The 25,971-nt window shown below is 41.6% G+C and overlaps 1 protein-coding gene across 1 annotated transcript in view; it reads right to left on the reverse strand.

The window, feature by feature from the left end:
- The window catches only part of ABCC12 (ATP binding cassette subfamily C member 12), a 61,502-nt gene extending 49,461 nt beyond the window's left edge, over positions 1–12,041 (reverse strand). The window contains exons 1-6 of the mRNA XM_025268606.3: positions 11,885–12,041; positions 8,331–8,486; positions 3,598–3,745; positions 3,086–3,319; positions 1,607–1,780; positions 1,045–1,192 (exon numbers count right to left, since the gene is read on the reverse strand). Coding sequence (XP_025124391.3) covers positions 1,045–1,192; positions 1,607–1,780; positions 3,086–3,319; positions 3,598–3,745; positions 8,331–8,486; positions 11,885–12,003 — 979 coding nt within the window. The 5' untranslated portion in view covers positions 12,004–12,041. The remainder of the gene's footprint in view (positions 1–1,044; positions 1,193–1,606; positions 1,781–3,085; positions 3,320–3,597; positions 3,746–8,330; positions 8,487–11,884) is intronic.
- Positions 12,042–25,971: the final 13,930 nt, after the last annotated feature.

Consider the following 25,971-nt stretch of genomic DNA (forward strand, 5'->3'; position numbering starts at 1 on the left):
TGGTGGCTGTGGAATGAAGAGAAGTAGACAGATTCTGGATATATTCTAGAAGTAGAGCCAACAAACTGATAGCTATTTTTGAACTTAGCTCATCCTTCCTCCATTTTAAAAATAGAGATCCTTTCTAATTATTTTGTGTGACTCCCGTGGCCTTGTACATAGTAGAAACTTGGTAGATATTTATTGAATTAAATTGAGTTACACTGAATTCCATAAAATGGAATCAAATATAATCACATCAAATAAATATTGTATTAAAGTGAGTTCAATGTGCACGGAAGTATTTCTGGCTCTTGAAAGATGGTACATAAGGCTGCCAGTGTCCCAATCTGGGACACTTCTTTCGGCAAGCTCAAAAGCAGATTTTCTAAAGCCACTTTCAAAACTGTGGATACACAACTTTGGGTTCAATTACAGGCTGGTCGACAAGTGTAATTGTAGATCCAGAGAGTCGGTTGTAACAGTAGTTTGGATCATTAACCGGTCAACCACCTGAGTCTATGTCAGCAATTATGTAAATGTTCCTGCAATTAGATTTGCATTTTTATTTGATTGAGAGTTTTAAATATCATCTTTAAAACAAAACAGCTATATACGCATTCTCCTATCTGCCTAAAGCATGTCAAGTCAGTGGGACATCCAATCCTGATGAGGCTGCTGCCAGCAAGGAGGGGACACGTGTATAAGTGTGAGCGTGAACATGTGCCCATATGGATAGCTTCCAAGTCAACGAAGTAGCCTGAGCCAGCTCTTCTACTCATAATGCTTTAGTGGATTATTTTTGTGAAGGGTAGCTGGCCAGTACAAGCACTCACCAGCCTCAGTATGGCTAAACCATATGCCACTCACCTACTAAGCTTTGGGTTCCCTAGAAGAGATGCCTGGGTCTATTCCAAAATCTCTATACTCTTTTGAAAAGCCTGCAGACCAGCTTGGAGGTCCCCTCAGTCCATTTCCAGAATTCCCAAACCCAGAATCTTAAGAACCCATTGGAAAAGCACACTCTACGGGTTAAGCGGTTCTTTCAGCAATTGCTCATCCTACCTCGGATGGTGTTGGTAAAAGATTTCTCCCACGCATACATTTTAATCAGCTTGATGCAGGTCAGAAACTCATTCATTGTCTGAACTCGCTCGTCTGTCACTGAAATTGCTGATCGTCGGAAAGCTGAATTGAGCTTAGCCAGAAACATCTGAAATCAAGGTAGTGTTCAGAGAGAATTGTTGAGTTGCTGTTGGCCTAAAAATCCAGGGATCGGAGTGTAAGTGCCAGGAAAAGTTCTAAGGGAGAGATTCTCAGCTGAATCCTTCCACTGAGTTGTGGTCAATGTTCTCTGGGGACACAACCTGAGTCTGGCCAAGTGATACAAATGCAGGAATCACCAGGATACAAGGGAAGCACTGGGGACTTTGACAAATTGAAGAAGCATGACCCCTTCCCCAGGGCATTCAAATTCAAGTTCTTTAAATTCAAGTTCTTTAAAAACTATGCTGTCCATGAGCCCAAAGTAAGGGCTCAGGTTTCAGGGCCAGGCTCTGGAAGCAAAGCCTTTTACCCACTTAAGTGAGAGTGTGCATGAAATACGACTGCAAAGACTTGCTATTACCTGAATGGGGATGAATAGCAAATACACGGATATCCCGATGAGAGCTGTGGGCCCCAGAATGAAAAAGGCGTACACTGCACAGACAGCCATTAGGATAGGGATGGTGGCTGGCAAGGGACAAAACAAGGCAGCTTCAAACAAGGAATAACTATCACTCGATAGTATATTGAGCACCTGGAAAGAAAGCACACAGGTTCAGGCTTTGGAAGGGCCACCCGAGCATTTCCCCAACTGACAGCTTTTGGAAGGGCTGGGGCATCTGCGGAATGAAAGGGAAAACTGCCTTAAAGGGGCTGGAGGTCATCAGAGAACCAACACAGTGAGTCTTGTGAGTTCCATTCTAGTATGACTCTGGAGAAGCCAGTCTTTTAGGACTGAGAATCCCAGTGAAGAAAGGCGTAAATACCACCTGGGAGTACATCGGCAAAGCCCACTGTCTACCTGACAGCTCTCTCTCCTTCTTCCTTGTTAGCACAACCCTGCTGAATCAGGGCATCTGTGGGCCCAGGAAAAAGACCACATTTCCAAGCCTGTTTTGTGGAAGTGTTGTGACCATACGGCTATGCTCAGGGCAATGAGACACAAGCCAAGGTATCCAGTGGAGCTTTGGGGTGCATTCTGACAGGGAGCCAACTCGACCTGGAAGACATATCCCTTTCTCTTCTCTGCTTCCTCCTACCAGTTCTCTGAAACATGACCGGGATGTCTGGACCTGCAGTTTCCATCCTGAACAATTATGGAAACCATGTACTAAGGTAGTGATAAAGAAAGATAGAAGAGCCTGGAAGCCCCCATTCCAGCCCTCCATCACCCTCTTTCAGACTCACGTAGAGTGAAATAAATTCATCCCATTTAGTCCACTGTTATTTGGGGGTTTTGGTTTTACACAAGTGAATCTAATCATAATTGATACCGGATACTTTAAACAAACTGAAAGAGCAACTGAAAGAAACAGTCTCTTCCCTTACCTCCCTTACCTAGGGTTCCCTTGGCCAGGGAAATATTCTCAAGTAAAAGGTGAAGATTTTATTGCTAAGGATTAAGGGCTTAAGGAAATGTCAACTCTAAAGTCCAACAGGCTTGGTCTTTGTTGTGACTTGACATCCAAAATATTACACAGTTGGAATCATCAGATCCATTAGTCAGTCGATTTTTTTAATGCCATAGCATGCTCTGTACTGCTTCGATGTCCTCACGGACAATCAGAGGGATTGAATGAGGTCACCCCTAAGCCCTGTTCCAAGTGGAACAGGGAAGCCTTTCCAAATTCTCCAGCTCGAATGGAGTCCTCCTTTCTCTGAATTCTTCTGGTGTTTTGAGTGTCCACCACTTCACTTAGCAGGAAGAAGGGAAATGATGGACAGGACACAGACAACCAAAAGAGGGGGCAGATATTCCATCCAGGAAGCACAGCTCACACATATTCAGAAAACTCAGAACGCAGTTTCCTAAAGTTAGACTCCTTCTGGACCAGCTTACCTCACCAACAGAGATGTGTGTCAGCGTCTTGAAGGACACCAGGTTTTCGAAAACCAAGGTGGAGATGGCCACCTTCAACCGGATTGCCGTGCGGTAATTTATGGCCCAGGCGAGGGCCCAAAAGAGGACTTTGGTAAACTCAGTGGTGAAAAGGGCTGCGCACAGGCCAATGCCAATCCAGACCTTCCTGGAGACGCTTTCGGTCTGCTGCAGGATTTGGTGAATGAGAACTGTCTGTAAAACAGTGCGGTGGGGAGAGGAGAGTGCCGCTGGGGTTCGAGGTAGGTACAGAAGGCTTCAGATAATGTCAGCAAGCAGACTTTATGAGGCAAACCTTTTAATTAATTTCAGTGGTAGCTGCCGTGCTTGACAAGGATTAGCTTTATGAAAATTCTCCCCCAAGGAGTGCAACAATGTACTAAACCCACCAGCTCGTAGAGAAAGTAACTAATAACATTCTTTGCCAGTCTGGGACCTGGGAGACGAGGCCAGAGAAGGGCCACTGCACTCACCGGCCCTATGGCTGCCATGATAATGCACAGGATGTTGACCACAATATCCATCAAAACACGCGTCCTCTGGAATTTCCAGACCACTCGGCCCAGAGAGGCTTTCTCGGGACCCATCCTTTCTACCTCTTCATCCCAAAGGATTCGAAATCTGTGACAAAAGAACAGGAAGAAGGAAAGGGACTTATACTCCCACTTGCTGTTGAAAGCTATGCTGATGGATAAAACGTTGCAAGAATCCACAACCCACATCCCTGGCAGTGGCAGCTTCAGAACAGCATTCGTTCTCTCTTCTTTTACAGCAGGGGTCCCCAACCCCTGGGCCATGAACTGATACCAGTCTGTGGCCCGCTAGGAACTGGGCTGCACAGCAGGAGGTGAGCAGCAGGTTTCATCTGTATTTACAACTGTTCCCCATCACTCACGTTACTGCCTGAACTTTGCCTCCTGTCACATCAGTGATGGCAGTGGATTCTCATAGGAGCACGAACCCTACTGCGAACTGGGCATGCAAGGGATCTAGGTTACACGCTCCTTATGAGAACCTAATGCCTGATGATCTGAGGTGGAGCTGAGGTGGTGATGCTAGCGCTGGGGAGTGCCTGCAAACACAGATTATCATTAGCAGAGAGATTTGACTGCAGAGACCACAATAAATCAATAGCTTCCAGACTCATATCAAAACCCTATCAGTGAGTGGCAAGGGACAATTAAGCTGCATCTGGTGGGCTCCTGGGGTCACAAAGAGTTAGACACAACTGAGAGACTGAACTGAACTGAACTGGGTGCTCCTACTGATTCTGCATTAAGGTGAGTTCTATAATTATCTAATTATATACCACAATGTAATAATAATACAAATAAAGTTCACAATAAATGTGACATGCTTATTATATGTAATATGAAACCAATAATATGTAATATGAAACCAATAATATGTAATATGAAACCAATCCCTCACCCCTGATCTGTGGAAAAACTGTCTTCCACAAAACTGGTCCTTGATGCCAAAATAACTGGGGACCACTGTTTTACAGGGTGGATGGGACATGGGAGTGGCAGTGGCCAGAGCCCTGACACAGAACAAGCTGGGATCTGGCATTTGGGCTCTTTCCAGGCCCTAATATCTTCCTCCTGCCTGTCCCTGGCACAATACCAGTTGTGACAGAAACACGGAGGTGACAGAGAAATCAAGAAGAAAATATCCAGGGCAAGAAGGAGTTTGTCCATGTCAAAAATCAGAACAGAGGCCAGTGTGCCAGGCATGTAGGGGCACAGGGAGGCAAAGCAGGGCCAGATCTCATGGGACCTCATAGTCCTCAGGAAGGAGATTAGATTTCATTCCAAGTGCAAAGGAAGGCATTGCAGGTTTTTAAGCTGATGTGACAAGATCACTTTACATATCTAAAAGAACATCTGGCTGCTGTGAGAATAGTGGGTTATAAGGGTGGGGAGCAGGGAGACCACCGTGGAAGACCATGGGCATCCAGGTGGGAGGTGGCTGAGAATTTACAGAAAGGTAGACAGTGGAGACATTAGGACTTACAGATGAATTAGATATGGGAGAAAAGGAGAACTGTGGGAATGGAGTTAACAGAGATGGATATCATCAGGTAGGGCTGAGGATCAAGAACATAGCTTTTGATGTAGGATACTTGTGAATCACCCAAGTCCTGTTGGATGGTGGGTGTATGAACTCAGAGTCCAAAAGAGAGGCATGGACTGAAGATCACATGTTATGAAGGTTGTCAAGCATGTGTTTGGAAAAGGATCTGAGCTGATGTTGGGTAGATGGAAGGCAACATTAAAAACAGAGAGAGAGGTAGAAGGAAAACCTGGAACTCCACAGACACTGGTCCAGCCCATTTCTCTCTGTGCTCCCTGGACTGTAGGAAACCACCACTGACTGAGATTCCTTCAGGACACGGATAAGGGGACGCGAAGGCACAATTGCAGGAGCACGATTGGAACTCACAGCCCTTCAAGCATATAGACCAAAAAGAAGGAGAATTCCAGAAGAAACAAATGCAGAGAGACGACTTTGAGAGCTTCCCCACTGCTTAAAACAATGCAGTCATTAGAAAGAATGAAGGAACTGGGCTGCACAGCAGGAGGTTTTTGTGCTGTGGAAAAATATAAACTCTTAACTGAAAATAGCAAAATGGTTAACCATGAAATATTATGCTTCATTTTTTCTTCAAAGGAAAAAAGATGACCTGTGAGTACGAAAGAAGAAGAGGTATTGATCTGCAGAAGATGGTAGCACCGGGTTTGTTTAATCAGAGTAGAAAAAATTCCAGACGGATGCAAACCAGCATTTAACAGTGTTGACCTCTGGGGAGTGGGGTGGACGTATGGTGGGGGTACTTCCACTGCTTAAACTTCTGTTGCTTTAACATTTCTGTAATGAATCGTAATTAGGTTGAACCACTGAAATGTATGTTTTGGCAAGTCAAAATTATCAGATATTTCATTTGGTTCAACCAAAACGTATTTTGTAATATGAAAGTCCACAGTGTTCTGTAATAACCTAAATAGGAAAAGAATTTGAAAAACAATGATACATGTGTGTGTGTATCTGAATCACTTTGCTGTAACACCTGGAACTAATACAACATTGTTAACCAAGTGTGCTGCTGCTGCTAAGTCACTTCAGTCGTGTCTGACTCTGTGCAACCCCATAAACGGCAGCCCACCAGGCTCCCCCGTCCCTGGGATTCTCCAGGCAAGAACACTGGAATGGGTTGCCATTTCCTTCTCCAATGCAGGAAAGTGAAAAGTGAAAGTGAAGTCGCTCAGTCGTGTCGGACCCTCAGCGACCCCATGGACTGCAGCCTTGGGATCCGTCCTTGGGATTTTCCAGGGATGAGTACTGCAGTGGGGTGCCATTACCTTCTCTGTAACCAAGTATACTCCAATATAAAATAAAAAACTTTCTAACACCATACACAAAAATAAACTCAAAATGGATTAAAGATCTAAACATAAGACCAGAAACTATAAAACTTTTAGAGGAGAATATAGGCAAAACACTCTCCAACATAAATCACAGCAGGATCCTCTATGACCCACCTCCTAGAATATTGGAAACAAAAGCAAAAATAAACAAATGGGATCTAATTAAAATTAAAAGCTTCTGCACAACAAAAGAAACTATAAGCACGGTGAAAAGACAACCTTCAGAATGGTAGAAAATAATAGCAAATGAAGCAACTGACAAACAACTAATCTCAAAAATATACAAGCAACTCCTGCAGCTCAATTCCAGAAAAATAAACGACCCAATCAATAAATGGGCCAAAGAACTAAATAGACATTTCTCCAAAGAAGACATACAGATGGCTAACAAACACATGAAAAGATGCTCGACATCACTCATTATCAGAGAAATGCAAATCAAAACCACAATGAGGTACCATCTCACGCCAGTCAGAATGGCTGTGATCCAAAAGTCTACAAGCAATAAATGCTGGAGAGGGTGTGGAGAAAAGGGAATCCTCTTACACTGTTGGTGGGAATGCAAACTAGTACAGCCACTATGGAGAACAGTGTGAAGATTCCTTAAAAAACTGGAAATAGAACTGCCATACGACCCAGCAATCCCACTGCTGGGCATACACACCGAGGAAACCAGAATTGAAAGAAACACGTGTACCCCAATGTTCATCGCAGCACTGTTTATAATAGCCAGGACATGGAAGCAAACTAGATATCCATCAACAGACGAATGGATAAGAAAGCTGTGGTACATACACACAATGGAGTATTACTCAGCCATTAAAAAGAATACATTTGAATCAGTTCTAATGAGGTGGACGAAACTGGAGCCAATTATACATAGTGAAGTAAGCCAGAAAGAAAAACACCAATACAGTATACTAACTGCATATATATGGAATTTAAAAAGATGGTAATGATAACCCTGTATGCGAGACAGCAAAAGAGACACAGATGTATAGAACAGTCTTTTGGATTCTGTGGGAGAGGCGGGGAGGATGATTTGGGAGAATGGCATTGAAACATGTATAATATCATATAAGAAACGAATCGCCAGTCCAGATTCGATGCAGGATGCAGGATGCTTGGGGCTGGTGCACTGGGATGACCCAGAGGGATGGTATGGGGAGGGAGGTGGGAGGGAGGTTCAGGATTGGGAACACGTGTATACCCGTGGCAGATTCATGTTGATGTATGGCAAAACCAATACAATATTATAAAGTAATTAGCCTCTAATTAAAATAAATAAATTTTTAAAAAATAAATAAAATAAAAAAAACTTTTAAGTCCAGTGACAACTTTTAAAGTGAAATAAAACACCATGCCTGGCACAGCAGACAGCAGCCCAGGTGGAGTCCAGCCAGCACAGAGCAAAGTGAGATTCCAGCCACTCCTGTCCCGATGCGGTGATCCTACAAACCAGCTGACAGCTGCGCCCGAGTGGTCCTGAATCCTCGAGCTCTCAAGAAGCTCTTTCTCCCCACCAACTCTCCCCAGTATTCACCTCCCCAGAGACTAGGCCAGGAACCAATGAAAAGTATGATTTTGCCAGTCAAAACTGTGAAAAATTAGCCCAGTCAGCCCAGCCCACATCTCAGAGAGGAGCCGGAGGGAGTGGCCACCGAGACTGGTGGGTGTAGATTTCCCGGTGGGGAAACGGGAGCACGTAAAAGGGCTCGCAGGTCCCTTCCCAAAGTGGGCTCCTCTCTAGATGAAACAGACCAAACAGACCCTCGTACCTTTTGGCATTGGTGTCGGATGAGTCGTACAGCGACAGCGGGGGCAGGGTGTCCACGGTCAGCGTGTGCTGGTAGCCTCGCACCATCACGGGTGTGAGCCAGGAGAATGTAGCAAACGAGAGGAGCCCTGCGTCATCCACAGGGTTGGGCGCCAACCTGAAACAGGCAAAACGCTCGGTGTCCCAGGGTGTTGGGGTCCTTGCCTTGAGTCCCTGGCTAGAATTCTTAACTACAGGGATAACCATAGCCTGTCTCAGGTGGTGACTTACATCACAGCCCTGTGAGCGGTGGTCCAGCTGGGCTGGGCCAGCTCCTTCTAGCTTGTAAGAGCTGATTGTTCAATTTTTAGGAATTCTGCAAGTCAGTTCTCAAACATAGCCAGTATTAAAAATTAAATTACGTAAATGTAAGTAAATTATCTTAGAGACAAATGCAATCAATATGCAAAACTCATAGCTTCCTAGATTATTTTACTGGATTTTACTCATATCTGTTCTTTAGATTATGTAAGTCTATGACCTCTGTGGTGGAAATAGCGCAGATAATAGGACTCTGTTACCATGTACCCCTTCTCAACTTCGCTATCAGTGACAACATGTTGAAATCAGCCATGGTGGGAGAATTTACACCATAAAAAATGAGAAGTGCTACAACAAGGGAATTCTTTTAGTGAGCCAGTTGTTAAACATTTAGCAATGACCACCCCAGGGGAAAGAAGGTACCTGCTTCATTTGGCATGAGGAAATGGAGACCAAGTAGCTGATCATCAGAGGAGTTGGGCGCCTGGCTTTTGCTCTTGGGAGGACAGGGAGGGTCAGAGCAGGGTGTGGGGGTAAGCCTGCCCAAGGAGGCAAGAGCTAAAGTCAAACTCATGGTTTATCATGTGGATGGAATGGATTAATGTATGTAAGCTGCTACACAATACTGGGCTCCCTTGGGGGCGCTAGTGGCAAAGAATCTGTCTGCCAGTGCAGGAGACGTCGAGAAGATCCCTGGAGGAGGAAATGGCAATCCACTCCAGCATTCTTGCCTGGGAAATCCCGTGGGCAGAGGAGCCTACAGAGCCTACAGAGGTGGGCTACAGTCCATGAGTCGCAAGAGCTGGACACAACTTAGCTACTAAACAACAACTATGATATAAATATTAGCTAGCAGATAAAGGAGGACAGGGGAGGTAGAGGAAGGGGAAAAGAAAAGCAATAAGGGAGGAGGAAGAGATGTGTTTCTGCCCTTGAGGAATTAACCATATAAGATGGAATGAGAGTCTACTTGCTAAGTGTTTGCTATATTCCAGGCCCTGGAAGAGCTTTGTACTTGTAGCAGATGCTGTCAAGATGCTCTGAGTCACAGACTTTGTGTAGACTTTGTCACATTTACCTCCAATCTCAGCCGTGGAGGACAACGCTGTGCAGCTTGGGCTCTGCTGACAGTGTCCCATGTCACAGGTGTGTTGTGCCTCTTTTCACTACCTTTGGGGTCTTCTCAGAGCATAAGTGTAGCCCAGAATTGCAGGGGGCTAATGATGGCTCAGACAGTAAAGCGTCTGCCTACAATGCGGGAGACCCAGGTTCAATCCCCGGGTCAGGAAGATCCTCTGGAGAAGGAAATGGCAACCCACTCCAGTACCCTTGCCTGGAAAACCCCATGGATGGAGGAACGTGATAGGCTACAGTCCATGGGGTTGCAGAGTCAGACACGACTTCACTTTCACTTTCAATGCCACCCAAAAGAAAACCTAACTAATGGAGTATAAGAGCCCACAGACAAATGCCCCCACCTCCCATCCTATGGGTAGAAAATTGTATACTTCTGGAGAGGCCTAGTAGAATCCAGTCCCCATGTCTACAAGCAGTGGCACTGACAACACGCACGTTCTCCTTCCCCGCCTCACTCTCCCTAAATCTCTCCTCCTGCTTCTTGATATCACCTCCCGAATGAGCTACCTGCATCCAAGTTTTTGACTCATGCTCTGCTTTTGGGAGAACCCAAGCTAAGATAATATTAATAAGGTATTAATACTATGCACCTGGTACAGAGTAAACATTTCCTAAAGGGTAACTTAAATGCATTATATCATATAATCCTAACAACAGCCCAAGTATTTGGGGGATATTATGATCCCATTTCATAGACAAGAACATCAAGGCAAAAAGAGGTTATAGTACTTACCCAAAGTCTTATAGCTAGTGAGTGGTGAAGCAGGAAATCAAGACCAACACTTGCTGACTCCCATCTTTCTCTTAAGCACTATATCACACTGCCTCTCCACAAAATTGTGAACAGAGCCAAAACAGTGGGTACTTAGAGCTCTCCTGCCTGGAACTAAAGATGGTAGCCCATGCCATGGCCCTTCAACCTCCACCTCTCACCTTAGAGGGCTCACAGGTTTATCTTTGGTCTACGTATTCTGGAAGGAGAGCAGTGCTATATCATCTCACCATGGAGATGTCACTTGGCCTTCTGCTGCTCAGAGGACAGGTTATAGGGCACTTCTCATGTAGAAAAGGTGTGTGTGTTTGCGTGCACGTGCGTTCAGCTGCCCAGTCATGTCCGACTCTTTGTGACCCCATAGACTTTAGCCCCTCGGGCTCCTCTGTCCATGGGATTCAAACCCTCATCTCCTGTGCTCCTGCATTGGCAGGCAGATTCTTTACCACTGAGAAAAAGCAGCTTTTTAAAATATTATAGTTAATGTAATGTTAAGAATACACATATAGTAATATAACATCACATTATAGGTAAGCATGTGACTTGGAAATCAGACTTCCCGAGTTCCTATTCTGCAGTTCAACCCAATTCTCTCTCTCCATCTGTGTTCCAGACCCTTGCTTGCAGCTTCTTCCTTCAAGACGTCAGATCTGTTTCTCCACACCTTGAATCTGGGCTTACATGTGACTTGATTTGGCCAAGAGAATGCAGTGAAAGAAATGGTGAACCTAGTGCAGGCTCACCTGCTGGAAGTGCATAGTCCATGGGGCCCGCCTTCCCCCAGCCCATCACCCCCAGAAGCACAGCCAACTTGCTGACCAGCAATGCATAAGAAAATCTGGTCATGCCTAAAACAATCACCGTTTATTTAGCTCAAGTTGCTGAACCACTTATAAAATTTCAAGCTAAAGAAATGGTGATTGTTTTAGGCTACTAAGCACAGAGGCAGTTTGTTACAAAGTAATATCTACGTGATTAATTTTGTGCACGTTATTTATTTATTTGTGCCTCACTTATTCACACATCAGATAAATATAATCACAACACCTCCAGGGTGGTTGTGAGGAGTGAATGAGAAGATATTTGTAAAGCACCCAAACAGGTCCTGGCACATGGCAAGCTCTCCTTAAACATTTGCTGTTGCCTCCTTTCCACCAAAGGAAAGGAGGATTCTTAAAGTGAATGGTCAATAAATTTTAAAAATGGATGGATGGATGGAAGGCCAAAAGTACAAGCATACAGAGCAGCAATGTGGGAAGCAGGGGCAGTGTTCACTGTCCTGATGGGCTGGAAATGATTCCTGGAAGTTCTGCCCAGACCTCCCTTCAATCCTCCTCCTGACTTACCTTGCATAGGGTCTCACTGGGATCATGGTCTTCAGGCTGGGGTCATATCTCTCTGTGAATGATCTCCGCCGGCCTCGCCGGTCCAGATCAGAGATAAGGTAGGGGCCATCACCCACCATCTTGATGGCAGTCTAGAGCCCTGGGCTCTTGGTCTAGCGACCTTTACTCTGCAGCAGAAAGATGAGGAGATGAGGACACTCTGAAATGGGGTTAGGCAGCCCTTACTCCACCCAGATCAGTGCCAATATGGTTTCACCAATTAACCTTTCACACCATGGGTGAGAGTGGTCAGACGCCCCATAATTCCCTCAACTCCACTAAGAGCCTTCCTTATTAGCAAAGACATTCTGTCCCTCTTTTTTCCCATTTTGGGCTGACCAGGAGAAAAGCCTACTGCAGGTTTTCTACCAGGAGCCAGCCCATAACAAAGCCTAAGTACCAGCCCAGCAAAAGAACCCAAGAAGATGTGTCTGCTGCCTTAATGTGACTCAGATTGAAGTTTGTTACACATACAAACCCCCTTTTCTCCCTAATCCTTTCAGATACACACATTCCTATGCCTCCATACTTAAGGATCAGAGAACTTCGAAGAGACCACCTCTCAGGACCAGGCACATCTGATCAAGTCTGCATCCTTCCCCCCACTTCTGTGACAACTGTCCCAAAGAGAAATCAAAAATTTAGGTTGAGAGGACACTTTTGGGAGTGCCTGTCCAGTCCACAAACCAACCACACCATTCACCAATCACCTAATCCTAAGTAATAGAGAACAATTCCTGAAGGTTTTCTATGCCTAGTTCAAACTCTTTCCTGGTACATAGCTCTATTCTGGCCCTAAAGTTCCATGACATTCTGCTCCTCATATTTTATCAATAAACTCTCTTTTTTAACCTAAACTATCCCAAGTTAGTTTCTGTCACTAGCAACCAGAAGCCTCACCATTATAAATACACAAATCCTATGAGTTCACTATGGAATTTTTCACGACTAGAAACATAAAATTAATCAATCCTTACTGAGGTTTTAATGGCTGATTAACCTATGGCATTTCAGAGTTGGAAGTAACTTCAAATACAATCTTTACAAGCTCCTCATTGTTCAGAAAAGAAAACAGAGAAAAAAAAGAAAAGAAAACAGAGGTCCAGAGAAGAGAAAGGATTTACTCAAGAGTATATGTAGTAGTGACATCAGATTCATGGCTAATATATACCTCATTTATGCTTCTCTGCCTCCTGTCCAACAAAAGCAATTTGTAGGTGAATCCACAGAACATCTGAGAAAACCTCAGAGTCCCTAGAAGGACTAACAGAAGGTGTTTCTCTCTCAAAGGCAGTTAGTAAAGACTAGAAAACATGACTAGTACTTTAAATGCAAATGAGAAATTTATCAAAGAGATGGAATCATTAAAAAGAACCAAAAAAAGCATGCTGGATCTGAAAAATGCAACAAATAAAATGAAAATTGTAATAAAGAGTATCAACAGCAAGAAAAACATAAAAGTTGGAAGATAAGAACTTCGAAATTATCCAGACAGAGAACAACAAAGGAAAAAAAGTGACAAAAGCCTACATTATCTATGGAACACAACCAAAGGAAACAATATGCAAATTATTAGAGTTTCAGAAAAAGAGAGGAAGAAGGGGATAGAAATCTAATTTAAAGGAATAATGACTGAGAACTTCTCAAATTTGGGTCAAGATTTTCATATCCCATTTCATGAAGTTAATAGGTCACCAAACAAACTGAACTTAATGAGATCCTCTCCAAGACACATTTTAATAAAACTGTCAAAAATCAAACTACAACAGAATCTAAAAAGCAGCAAGAGAGAAGAAGCTCATTACTTACAAAGGAATCCCCATAAAGGTATTGGTAGATTTCTCAGCAGAAATCTCACAGGTCAGGAGAGAGTGGGCTGGTACATTCAAAAGAAAAAACTGCCAACCAAGAATGCTGTATCTGACAAAGATACTATTCAGAAATAAAGGAGAGATAAATATATTTTCCAGATAAAAGCAGAAGGCTTCATTACCTCTAAACCTACATTAAAGAAATGCTAAAATGAGTTATTCAGGCTGAAATTTAGATCTCTGATCTGAAAACATATGAAAATATACAGCATATTGGTAAAGTAAGTATATAATCAAATTCAGAATGCCCTACTACTATAATATGTAGTGTGTTAGCCATGATGGGTGAAGCTGTGTTCCCTCCCTGCTGTTTACCTGAGGCCAAACTATGGTGGAGGTAATGAAGATAATGGCGACTTCCTTCAAAAGGTCCCGTGCGTGTATTGCTACACTCAGCGCCCCCAACCCTGCAGCAGGCCACCATGGACCCACGCCTCCACTGGAGACTCCTGGACACTCACAGGCAAGTCTGGGTCAGTCTCTTGTGGGTTCACTGCTCCTTTCTCCTGGGTCCTGGTGCACAAGGTTCTGCTTCTGCCCTCCGAAAGTCTGTTTCCCAGTCCTGTGTAAGTTCTGGCAGCTTTATGGTAGGGTTAATGGTGACCTCCTCAAAGAGGGCTTATGCCATACCCAAGTCTGCTTCATCCAGAGACACTGTCCCTGGGGCAGTCCACTGCTGACCTGTACCTCCACAGGAGACACTCAAACACAGTTCTGCCTCAGTCTCTGAGAGGTACTTGGGTCCTGGTACACACAAAGTTTATTTGAGCCCTCTGAGCATCTCTGGTGGGAATGGGGTTTGATTCTAAATGTGAATTAGCCCCTCCTACCATCTTGCTGGGGCTTCTTCTTTGCCCTTGGATGTGGGGTATCTCCTCACCACCACTCCAGCCCCTAACCCTCTTACTGGGGTTTCTCTGACCTTGGACATGGGGTATCTCTTCAAGGCTGCTCCAGCAAAGCACAGAATCCCTTAGAAGAAATGGAGTAACCATCATAGTCAACAAAAGAATCTGAAATGCAGTACTTGGATGCAATCTCAAAAATGACAGAATAATCTGTTTGTTTCCAAGGCAAATCATTCAATATCATGGTAATCCAAGTCTATGCCCCGACCAGTAATGCTGAAGAAGCTGAAACTGAATGGTTCTATGAAGACCTACAAGACCTTCTAGAACTAACACCCAAAAGAGATGTCCTTTTCGTTATAGGGGACGGGAATGCAAATGTAGGAAGTCAAGAAACACCTGGAGTAACAGGAAAATTTGACCTTGGAGTATAGAATGAAGCAGGGCAAAGGCTAATAGAGTTTTGCTAAGAGAACACACTGGTCATAGCAAACACCCTCTTCCAACAACACAAGAGAAGACTCTACACATGGACATCACCAGATGGTCAACACCAAAATCAGATTGATTATATTCTTTGCAGCCAAAGATGGAGAAGCTCTATACAGTCAGCAAAAACAAGACCAGGAGCTGACTGTGGCTCAGATCATGAACTCCTTATTGCCAAATTCAGACTTAAATTGAAGAAAGTAGGGAAAACCACTAGACCATTCAGGTTTGACCTAAATCAAATCCCTTACGATTATACAGTAGAAGTGAGAAATAGATTTAAGGGACTAGATCTGATAGATAGAGTGCCTGATGAACTATGGACAGAGGTTTGTGACATTGTACAGGAGAGAGAGATCAAGATCATCTCCAAGAAAAAGAAATGCAAAAAGGCAAAATGACTATCTGAGGAGGCCTTACAAATAGTTGTGAAAATGAAGAGAAGTGAAAAGCATAGGAGAAAAGGAAAGATATACCCATTTGAATGCAGAGTTCCAAAGAATAGCAAGGAGAGATAAGAAAGCTTACCTCAGTGACCAGTGCAAAGGAATAGAGGAAAGTTCTATTCCTGTATCTATTACATTTAACCTTTCTGTGCCTCACTTATTCACACATCAGATAAATATAATCACACCCAGGGTGGTTGTGAGGAGTGAATGAGAAGATGTTTGTAAAGCACCCAAACAGGTCCTGGCACATGGCAAGCTCTCCTTAAACATTTGCTGTTGCCTCACCATTTGGCCCCAGGTAAACAGCAGGGAGAGAACACAGCTTCACCCATCATGGCTAACACACTACATGTTATAGTAGTAGGGCATTCTGAATTTGATTATATACTTACTTTACCAATATGCTGTATATTTTCATATGTTTTCAGATCAGAGATCTAAATTTCAGCCTGAATAACTCATTTTAGCATTTCTTTAATGTAGGTTTAGAGGTAATGAAGCCTTCTGCTTTTATCTGGAAAATATTTATCTCTCCTTTTTTTCTGAATAGTATCTTTGTCAGATACAGGAAAGAATGGGAAAGACTAGAGATCGCTTCAAGAAAATTAGAGATACCAAGGGAACATTTCATGCAAAGATGGGCTCAGTAAAGGACAGAAATTTTATGGACCTAACAGAAGCAGAAGATATTAAGAGGTGGCAAGAATACACAGAAGAACTGTACAAAAAAGATCTTCACGACCCAGGTAATCATGATGGTGTGATCACTCAGCTAGAGCCAGACATCCTGGAATGTGAAGTCAAGTGGGCCTTAGAGAGCATCACTATGAACAAAGCTAGTGGAGGTGATGGAATTCCAATTGAACTATTTCAAATCCTGAAAGATGATGCTGTGAAAGTGCTGCACTCAATATGCCAGCAAATGCGGAAAACTCAGCAGTGGCCACAGGACTGGAAAAGGTCAGTTTTCATTCCAATCCCAAAGAAAGGCAATGCCAAAGAATGCCCAAACTACTGCACAATTTCACTCATCTTACACGCTAGTAAAGTGATGTTCAAAATTCTCCAAGCCAGGCTTCAGCAATACATGAACCGTGAACTTCCAGATGTTCAAGCTGGTTTTAGAAAAAGCAGAGGAACCAGAGATCAAATTGCCAACATCCACTGGATCATGGAAAAAGCAAGAGAGTTCCAGAAAAACATCTATTTCTGCTTTATTGACTATACCAAAGCCTTTGACTGTATGGATCACAATAACCTGTGGAAAATTCTGAAAGAGATGGGAATACCAGATCACCTGACCTGCCTCTTGAGAAATTATGCAGAAACTATGCAGGTCAGAAAACAACAGTTAGAACTGGACGTGGAACAACAGACTGGTTCCAGATAGGAAAAGGAATACATCAAGGCTATATATTGTCACCATGCTTATTTAATTTATATGCAGAGTACATCCTGAGAAATTCTGGGCTGGATGAAGCACAAGCTGGAATCAAGACTGATGGGAGAAATATCAATAACCTCAGATGTGAAGATGACACCAGCCTTATGGCAGAAGGTGAAGAAGAACTAAAGAGCCTCTCAATGAAAGTGAAAGAGGAGAGTGAAAAAGTTGGCTTAAAGATCAACATTCAGAAAACTAAGATCATGGCACCCAGTCCCATCACTTCATGTCAAATAGATGGGGAAACAGTGGAAACAGTGGCAGATTTTACTTTTTTTGGCTCCAAAATCACTGCAGATGGTGATTGCTGCCATGAAATAAAAAGATGCTTACTCCTTGGAAGGAAAGTTATAACCAACCTAGACAGCATATAAAAAGCAGAGACATTACTTTGCCAACAAAGGTCCATCTAGTCAAGGCTATGGTTTTCTAGTGGTCATGTATGGATGTGAGAGTTGGACTGTGAAGAAAGCTGAGCGCAGAAGAATTGGTACTTTTGAACTGTGGTGTTGGAGAAGACTCTTGAGAGTCCCTTGGACTGCAAGGAGATCCAACCAGTCCATCCTAAAGGAAATCAGTCCTGAGTGTTCATTCAGAGGACTGATATTGAAGCTGAACCTCCAATACTTTGGCCACCTGATGCAAAGAGCTGACTCATTGGAAAAGACCCTGATACTGGGAAAGATTGAAGACAGGAGGAGAAGGGGACGACAGAGGATAAGACGGTTGGATGGCATCACTGACTCAATGGACGTGAGTTTGAGTAAACTCCGGGAGTTGGTGATGGACAGGGAGGCCTGGCATGTTGCAATCCATGGGCTCACAAAGAGTCAGACATGACTCAGCAACTGAACTGAACTGAACTGATATCAATAAAATGTTTTGTGTAAGCTCATGGTAACCACAAAGCAAAATACTACAAAAGATTTGCAAAAGATAAAGAGAAGGGAATCAAATCATAACACTACAGAGAATCATCAATTCACAAAGGAAGGCAGAAAGAGAGGAAAAAAGAAACAAGGGAACTACAAAACAGTCAGAAGACAATAAGATGGCACTAGAAAGTCCATATGTATTAGCAACTACTCTAAGTGTAAATGCATTAAGTTCTCCAATCAAAAAGCATAGAGTGTCTGAATGGATCTGAAAAAATAAGACACAACTCTATGTGCCTAAAAGAGATTCATTTCAGCTCTAAGAATATACAAAGGTTCAAAGTGAAGGGATGTAAAAGGATATTCCATGACAGTGGAGACCAAAAGAGCAGGGTAGTTACACTTATATCAGAGAAAACATCAGTTCAGTTCAGTTCAGTCGCTCAGTCGTGTCTGACTCTTTGCGACCCTATCGCAGCATGCCAGGCCTCCTTGTCCATCACCAGCTCCCAGAGTTCACTGAGACTCACATCCATCGAGTCAGTGATGCCATCCATCCATCTCATCCTCTGTCGTCCCCTTCTCCTCCTGCCCCCAATCCCTCCCAGCATCAGAGTCTTTTCCAATGAGTCAACTCTTCACATGAGGTGGCCAAAGTACTGGAGTTTCAGCTTTAGCATCATTCCTTCCAAAGAACACCCAGGACTGATATCCTTTAGGATGGACTGGTTGGATCTCCTTGCAGTCCAAGAGACTCTCAAGAGTCTTCTCCAACACCACAGTTCAAAAGCATCAATTCTTCTGCGCTCAGCTTTCTTCACAGTCCAACTCTCACATCCATACATGACCACTGGAAAAACCATAGCCTTGACTAGACGGACCTTTGTTGGCAAAGTAATGTCTCTGCTTTTCAATATGCTATCTAGGTTGGTCATAATTTTCCTTCTAAGGAGTAAGCGTCTTTTAATTTCATGGCTACAGTCACCAACTGCAGTGATTTTGGAGCCCAAAAAAATAAAGTCTGCCACTGTTTCCACTGTTTCCCCATCTATTTCCCATGAAATGATGGGACCAGATGCCATGATCTTCGTTTTCTGAATGTTAAGCTTTAAGCCAACTTTTTCACTCTCCACTTTCACTTGCATCAAGAGGCTTTTTAGTTCCTCTTCACTTTCTGCCATAAGGGTGGTGTCATCAGCATATCTGAGGTTATTGATATTTCTCCTGGCAATCTTGATTCCAGCTTGTGCTTCTTCCAGCCCAGAGAAAGCATACATTTAGCCAAAAACTGTATGAAGAGACAAAGGTTATTACATGATAGTAAAGGTGTCATTTTATTAAGAAGATATGATAATTATATTGGTGATATATATATATATTCTTAATATTAGAGCATCTAAATATATTAAGTTAATACTAACAGATTAGGAAGAGAGAAATAGATAATAATATAATATTATAAGGGACTTCAGTACCTCACTTTCAACTTTAAATAGATCATCCAGATCATCAATAAGGAAACATTGGGCTTGAAATATCCTTTAGATCAAATGGACCTAACAAACATGTATAGAACATTCCATCCAACTGAATAGAATACACATTCTTCTCAAGTGCACATGGAATACTCTCCAGGATAGAGGATGATATGTCACAAAACAAGACTTAGCAATCTGAGAAGGTTAACATCATATCAAGTATCTTTTCTTACCACGATGGTATGAAACTGGAAATCAATAGCAGAAGGAAAGCTGAAAAAAATCACAAGTATGTGGAAATAAACAACACACTTCTGAGCAACCAAGGGGTCAAAGAAAAAATCAAAAGGGAAATAAAAATAATCTTGAAACAAATGAAAACAAAACATACCCACACCTATGGGATGCAGCAAAAATAGTTCCAGGATAAAAGTTTATAGTGATAAATGCCTTCATTAAGAAAAAAGAGAGATCTCAAGCAATAACTTTATACTTCAAGGAACAAACTAAGTCTACCAAAGCAGAATGAAGGAAATAAGTATCAGAGAAGAAATACGTGAAATACAATATTTAAAAACAATTGAAAGGACCAATGAAACAAAAAGCTGGGGAGGGGGATGTTAAAGATAAAATTGACAAGCATTTAACTAGTCTAAGGGTAAAAAAAGAAATGAAAGAAAGAGTAGGCAGAAATTCAAAAAATCTTAAGAGACTATGAAAAATTATATACCACCAAATTCTGTAACAGAGAACATGAAGAAATTCATTGAAATATACAGTTTATTAAGATTGAATTATGAAGGAACAGAAAATCTTAACAAACCAGTTATGAGTAAGGAGATTTAATCATTAATTGGAAATCTCTTAACAAAGAAAAGCCCAGAACCAGATGGTTTCAGTAGTGAATTCTAGCAAATAAGTAAAGAAGAGTTAAATGACAGTCTTTCTCAAACTCTTCCAAAAAGTTAAAGAGGAGGAAATATTTCCAAATTCATTTTATGAGGCCAGCATTACCTGATACCAATGCCAGATAAGGAAGATATAAGGAAAAAAAAGAGAAAACTACAGGCCAATTTCCCTAATAAATATCAATGTAATAATACTAACAAAATTTTAGCCAGTTTAATTCAATGACACATTAAAAGGATTATATGCCATGATCAAATGGGACTTATCCCTGGGATGCAAGGATGGTTCAACAACACTAAATAAATACTCCATACTTACAGAATAAAAGACAAAATCATGCAATCATCTCAACAGATGTAGAAAAACATTTTTTAAAAAAATACCACATCCATTCATGATAATAAAAAGAAAAATCTTAGGTATAGAAGAAAAGTACCTGAAAATAATAAAGGCCATATTTGACAAACCCATACACAATATCACACTCAGTGGTGAAAGGTTGAAAGCTTTTCATCTAAGATCAGAAAGACAATGATGCCTACTCTCACTGCTTCTATTCAACACAGTATTGGAAGTCAAAACCATAACAATTGACAAGAAAAGGAAATAAAAGGCATCCAGATTGGAAAGAAATAAGTAAAATTGTCTGTATAGATGATATGACCTTATATATAGAAAACTTTTAAGGCTCCACCAAAAGAACCATTATCACTAATCAACAAATTTAATAATGTTGTAGGATAAAATATCAGCACATATAAACCAGTTGTGTTTCCATACACTAAAATAAAATATCTGAAAAAGAAATAATCCCACTCACAGTAGCATCAAAAACAAATACTTGTGAATAAATTTAACCAAGGAAGTAAAAGATCTGTACACTGAAAACTACAAGGCTTGGAGGAAAGAAATTGAAGAGATGCAAACAAATGGAAAGATATCTTGTGTTCCTGGATCAGAAAAATAAATACTGTTAAAATGCCCATGCTACCCAAAACTACCTATAGATTCAATGCAATGCTTATCAAAATTCCAATGGCATTTTTCACAGAAATAGAAAAAACAATCCTAAAATTTGTATGAAACTGCAGAAGACCCTGAATAGCCAAAGCGATCCTGAGAAAGAATAAGAAAATTAGAGGCATAATACTTCCTAATTTCAAAGTATGCTGCAAAGCTTTATTAATCAAAACAGTATGATATTGGCATAAGAAAAGATTCATAGACCAATAAAACATAGTTAAGAGCCAGAACTAAATCCTCACATACACAGTCACCCAATATTTGACAATAGAGTCAAGAACACTCAATGAAGAAAGGATTAACTCTTCAATAAAAGGTATTGGGAAAAACCATATAATCACATACAGAATAAAATTGCACTCCTATCACACACAACCCACACTTTTAAATCAAAGACTTAAAACATAGGACATGAAACCATAAAAATCCTGGAAGAAAACATAGGGAAATAGTCTCAGCAGGTATTTTTTTTAATATGATGTCAAAAGCACAAGCAAAATAAAAAGTAAAAACAATTAAGTAGGGCTACATCAAACTAAAATACATCTACACAGCAAATAAACAATCAGTAAAATGAAAAGGTAACCTATGGAAGAGGAGAAAAAATTGAAAATTGTGTGTATGATAGGTGGTTAATATCCAAAATATATAAGGAACTCAGTAACAAAACAAAAAACAATTCAATTTAAAAATGGGTAGAGGAACTGAATACAAGACATAAAGTACATGAAAAGGTGCTAACATTACTAATTACCATAAAAATTAAAATCAAAATCATAAGGACATAACACCTCTCACCTATGAGAACGGCTATCATCAAAAAGATAAGACATAACCAAGTGTTGAAAGTGAAGTGAAAGTGTTAGTCACTCAGCCAAGTCCAGTTCTTTGTGACCTCATGAACTGTAGCCCACCAGGCTCCCCTGTCCATGGGATTCTCCAGGGAAGAATACTGGAGTGGATAGCCATTCCAGTCTCCAGGGGATCTTCCTGACCCAAGGGTCAAACCCAGGTCTCCTGCATTGCAGGCAGATTCTTTACCATCTGATTCACTGGGAACCAAGTGTTAACAAAGTTACATAAAACATGGTTAGTAGAAATATAAAGTGGTACAGCCACTATAGAAACAGTATGAAAGTTCCTCAATAAATTAAAAATAGAACTACCATATGATCCAACAATCCCATTTGTGGGTATATATCCTAGGGAAATGAAATCAGTATCTCAAAGAAATATCTGCACCCCCATGTACATGGCAGCTTTATTTACAATAACCAAGAATGGAAGAGCTTTCCTTGTGGCTGAAAGTGGTGAAAGAAAAGGATCAAGAATTCTTTGTTCAGTAAAATTATCCTTTGAGAATGAAAGTAAAATAAAGCATGATAAAGCAATCTTGGGTTTCCCAGGTGGCGCTAGTGGTAATGAAACTGCCTGCCAATGCAGGAGACCTAAGAGATGCAGATTCGATCCCTGGGTCAGGAAGATCCCCTGGAGAAGGAAAAGGCTATCCACTCCAGTATTCTTGTCTGGAGAATCCCATGGACAGAGGAGCCTAGCGGGCCACAGTCCATGGGGTCACAAAGACTCAGACGAGATTGAGTGACTAACACTTTCAAGATATGGAAACAATCTAAGTAATGGATAAAGAAGATGAAGTGTATATATAATTTACCATTGAATAAAACCAGTTTTAACTGTGTGGGTCTATTTATATACAGTTCTTTTCAGTAACTGCAGTGCTATATGATCCAGGGTTGTTGAATCCACTGATGCAGAACCACAAATGCAGAAGGTTGACTATGGGACTTGGGCATCTTCAGATTTGAATATCTGTGCCAGGTCCTGGAATCAGCTCTCCTTGGATCCCATTGGTATCCAAGTTTACAGTTGTCCATTTATATCTGTACATGAGTTTACACTGCACTGGGGGGTCAGCAGAAATAACCTCTGCTTTGTTCAAGGGTCAGTTGTATAGACAGTAGAATATTATCCATCCATGAGAAAGAAGGAAACCCTGCCATTGGTGATAACATGGGCAGACCTTGGGGACATTATGCCAAGTGAAACAAGTCAGACAGTGAAAGACATGTACTGTATGATATCACTTATGTGTGAAAGCTAGAAATACCTAACTCGGGACTTCCCTAGTGGGCCAATGGTTAAGAATCCACCTTGCAATGCAGGGGATAGAGGTTCTATCCCTGGTCAGGGAACTAAGACCTACACGCTGTGAAGCAACAGAGCCTGTGCACTGCGACAACTGAATGCGTGTGTTCCAGAGCCCACGTGCCACAACTGCTGAAGCCCGTGCCCTTGGTGCTGTCGCACCACAACTATAAAGTCCAATGCACCGCAACAGAAGACCTCACATGATGTGATACAGATCCCGCGGGCTGCAGCTAAGACCTGATGCAGCCAAGTAAATATATATGCTTAATGCCCAACTCACAGAAACTCATAGGAACAGAGAGTGCGATAGCGATCGTCAGGGGTTAGGGTTTGGATGTCAGGAGAAATAGGGAGCTATTGGTCAAAATATGAAAAACCTCCAGTGATAAGATGAATAAGTTTTGGGGATCTAAGATACATTATGGCGATTATAGTTTACAATACTGTATTATACACTTGAAAGTTGCTAAGAGTGGACTTGTTAAGTGTTTTCACCATAAAAAAGAACTGGTAATTATGTAAATAGATAGAGGACGTAACTAATGCTACTGTGGTAATCACTTTGTAATATATACACGTGTCAAACTGACACGTTGCTTGAGGCTCTCTGACAACCTAGAGGGGTGGGATGGAGGGGAGGTGGAAGGGGGGTTGAAGAGGGAAGGGACATATGTATACCTTGGCTGATTTATGTTGATGTATGGCAGAAACTAACACAATATTGTAAAGCAATTATCGTCCAATTAAAAATAAATTTAAAAAACAGAAAAATAACACATCGTACACCTAAAAATTACACAATGTTATAGAGCGATTATATCCCAATAAAGCTGGGCAGGGGAAGAATATATGTAAAATGAGGAGCGCTTTCTCATCTGAGGCAATCTAGGTGTAGGCAAACGGATGCACGCTCTCTTCTGCAATAACCTTGGAAAATCCCTTGCTTATGTTATGTTACAGAAAGCACTCCTCTGGAATAATATATTCTTCTTTTATAATAGGATTTGAAAATCAAAATGTCTTCACCTCCAAAAGACAAATCTCCCAAAGTGAAAACAGGCATTATAGACAACTGGACGAGGTACATGGTTTATAGGCAACAATTCTGTGCAAAATCTCTTCAGTCATTCAACTAGTGAACATTAATAACATGAATATCATGGATATAGCTCTAGATTCCTGAAAAAATTAAAAGTTATCATAGGGACTCCTTAAACTTCTTGCCAACCTATTCCATACTCCACATTTCACCCCATTTGCTCCATCTGACACTTTGCTCCAGTCATGCTGCATGTCTTACCACTCCCTGAGCAAATTACCAGTAGCTCCTGTTTCTGGGTCTTTGAAATCACTATTGCCACAACCTGAAACAATCTGATATTATTCCCTTCACTTGAAGAAAATTGAACTTCACTGTTGAGCCTTCAAGGCTTAGTTCAGATGTTTCCTCCTTTGGGAAAACTTTCCTACTTACTTATCTATTTCCAAGCAGACTGTTGGCTTCATATCTGTGTGGATCACAGTTGTATTTCTAACACTTAGAAGTCCTTGGTACACAGTAGATGTTTGATAACAATATGTTGAATGAATAAATGAATTGAATGAATGAATAATGATGATATGAGAGAAGTCTAAGACAAAATTCCTTTCTTCAAAAAGGGAGAAGTGATCACACAATAACACACATGAAAATATAAAACCATAGCGTAGTCTTGTGTGTGCTTAGTCACTCAGTTGTGTCCCACTCTATACAACTCCATGGACTGTAGCCCACCAGGCTCCTCTATCCATGGGGATTCTCGAGGGAAGATTACTGGAATGGATTGCCATTTCCTTCTCCAGGGGATCTTCCTGACCCAGGAATCAAACCCAGGTCTCCCACATTGCAGGCGGATTCTTTACTTTCTGAGCTGCCAGGGAAACATAGTGTTAGCCCTAGAAAACACACACACACACGCACACACAAATAAGGGCTTAGAGCTAAGAAGTCAATCAAAGAAATAAAATGGAGCACTAAGTTGCAGATTAACCCCCAAAAAATATAGGCAAGGAGGAACAGAGGAAAAGCAAATAGAAGATAATATCAAGCTGACAGAAACACAGCTAAATCAATAATTACATTAAATATAAATGGAGTTAATACTTCAATTAAAAAGCAGAGATTGTCAGATTGCATATAAAAGTAATACCCAGTGATATGCTGCTTATGAGAGATCCATTCAATATAAAGACACAAATGGGTTGAAAAATAAAAGGATGCAAAAAACCATGCTAACAGTATCAGAATTGTCAACCCAAAAGCACTTTGATAAACAGCTTAATCAAGTGGAATAAAGTGCTTTCAAGAGTACAGTAAATATGAAAAGGGAAAATATGTCATTAACCAAAAGATACTTTTTAAAAAATGTGAATTAAAATAAATTAAGATTCCAGCTAGGCCCACCCAAGCCCCACTCCTGTCACCCTAGGATCTTTCTAACCAACCAGCAGGCC

This window comes from Bubalus bubalis, chromosome 18 (genome assembly GCF_019923935.1).
Source record: "Bubalus bubalis isolate 160015118507 breed Murrah chromosome 18, NDDB_SH_1, whole genome shotgun sequence".
Lineage (NCBI taxonomy): Eukaryota > Metazoa > Chordata > Mammalia > Artiodactyla > Bovidae > Bubalus > Bubalus bubalis.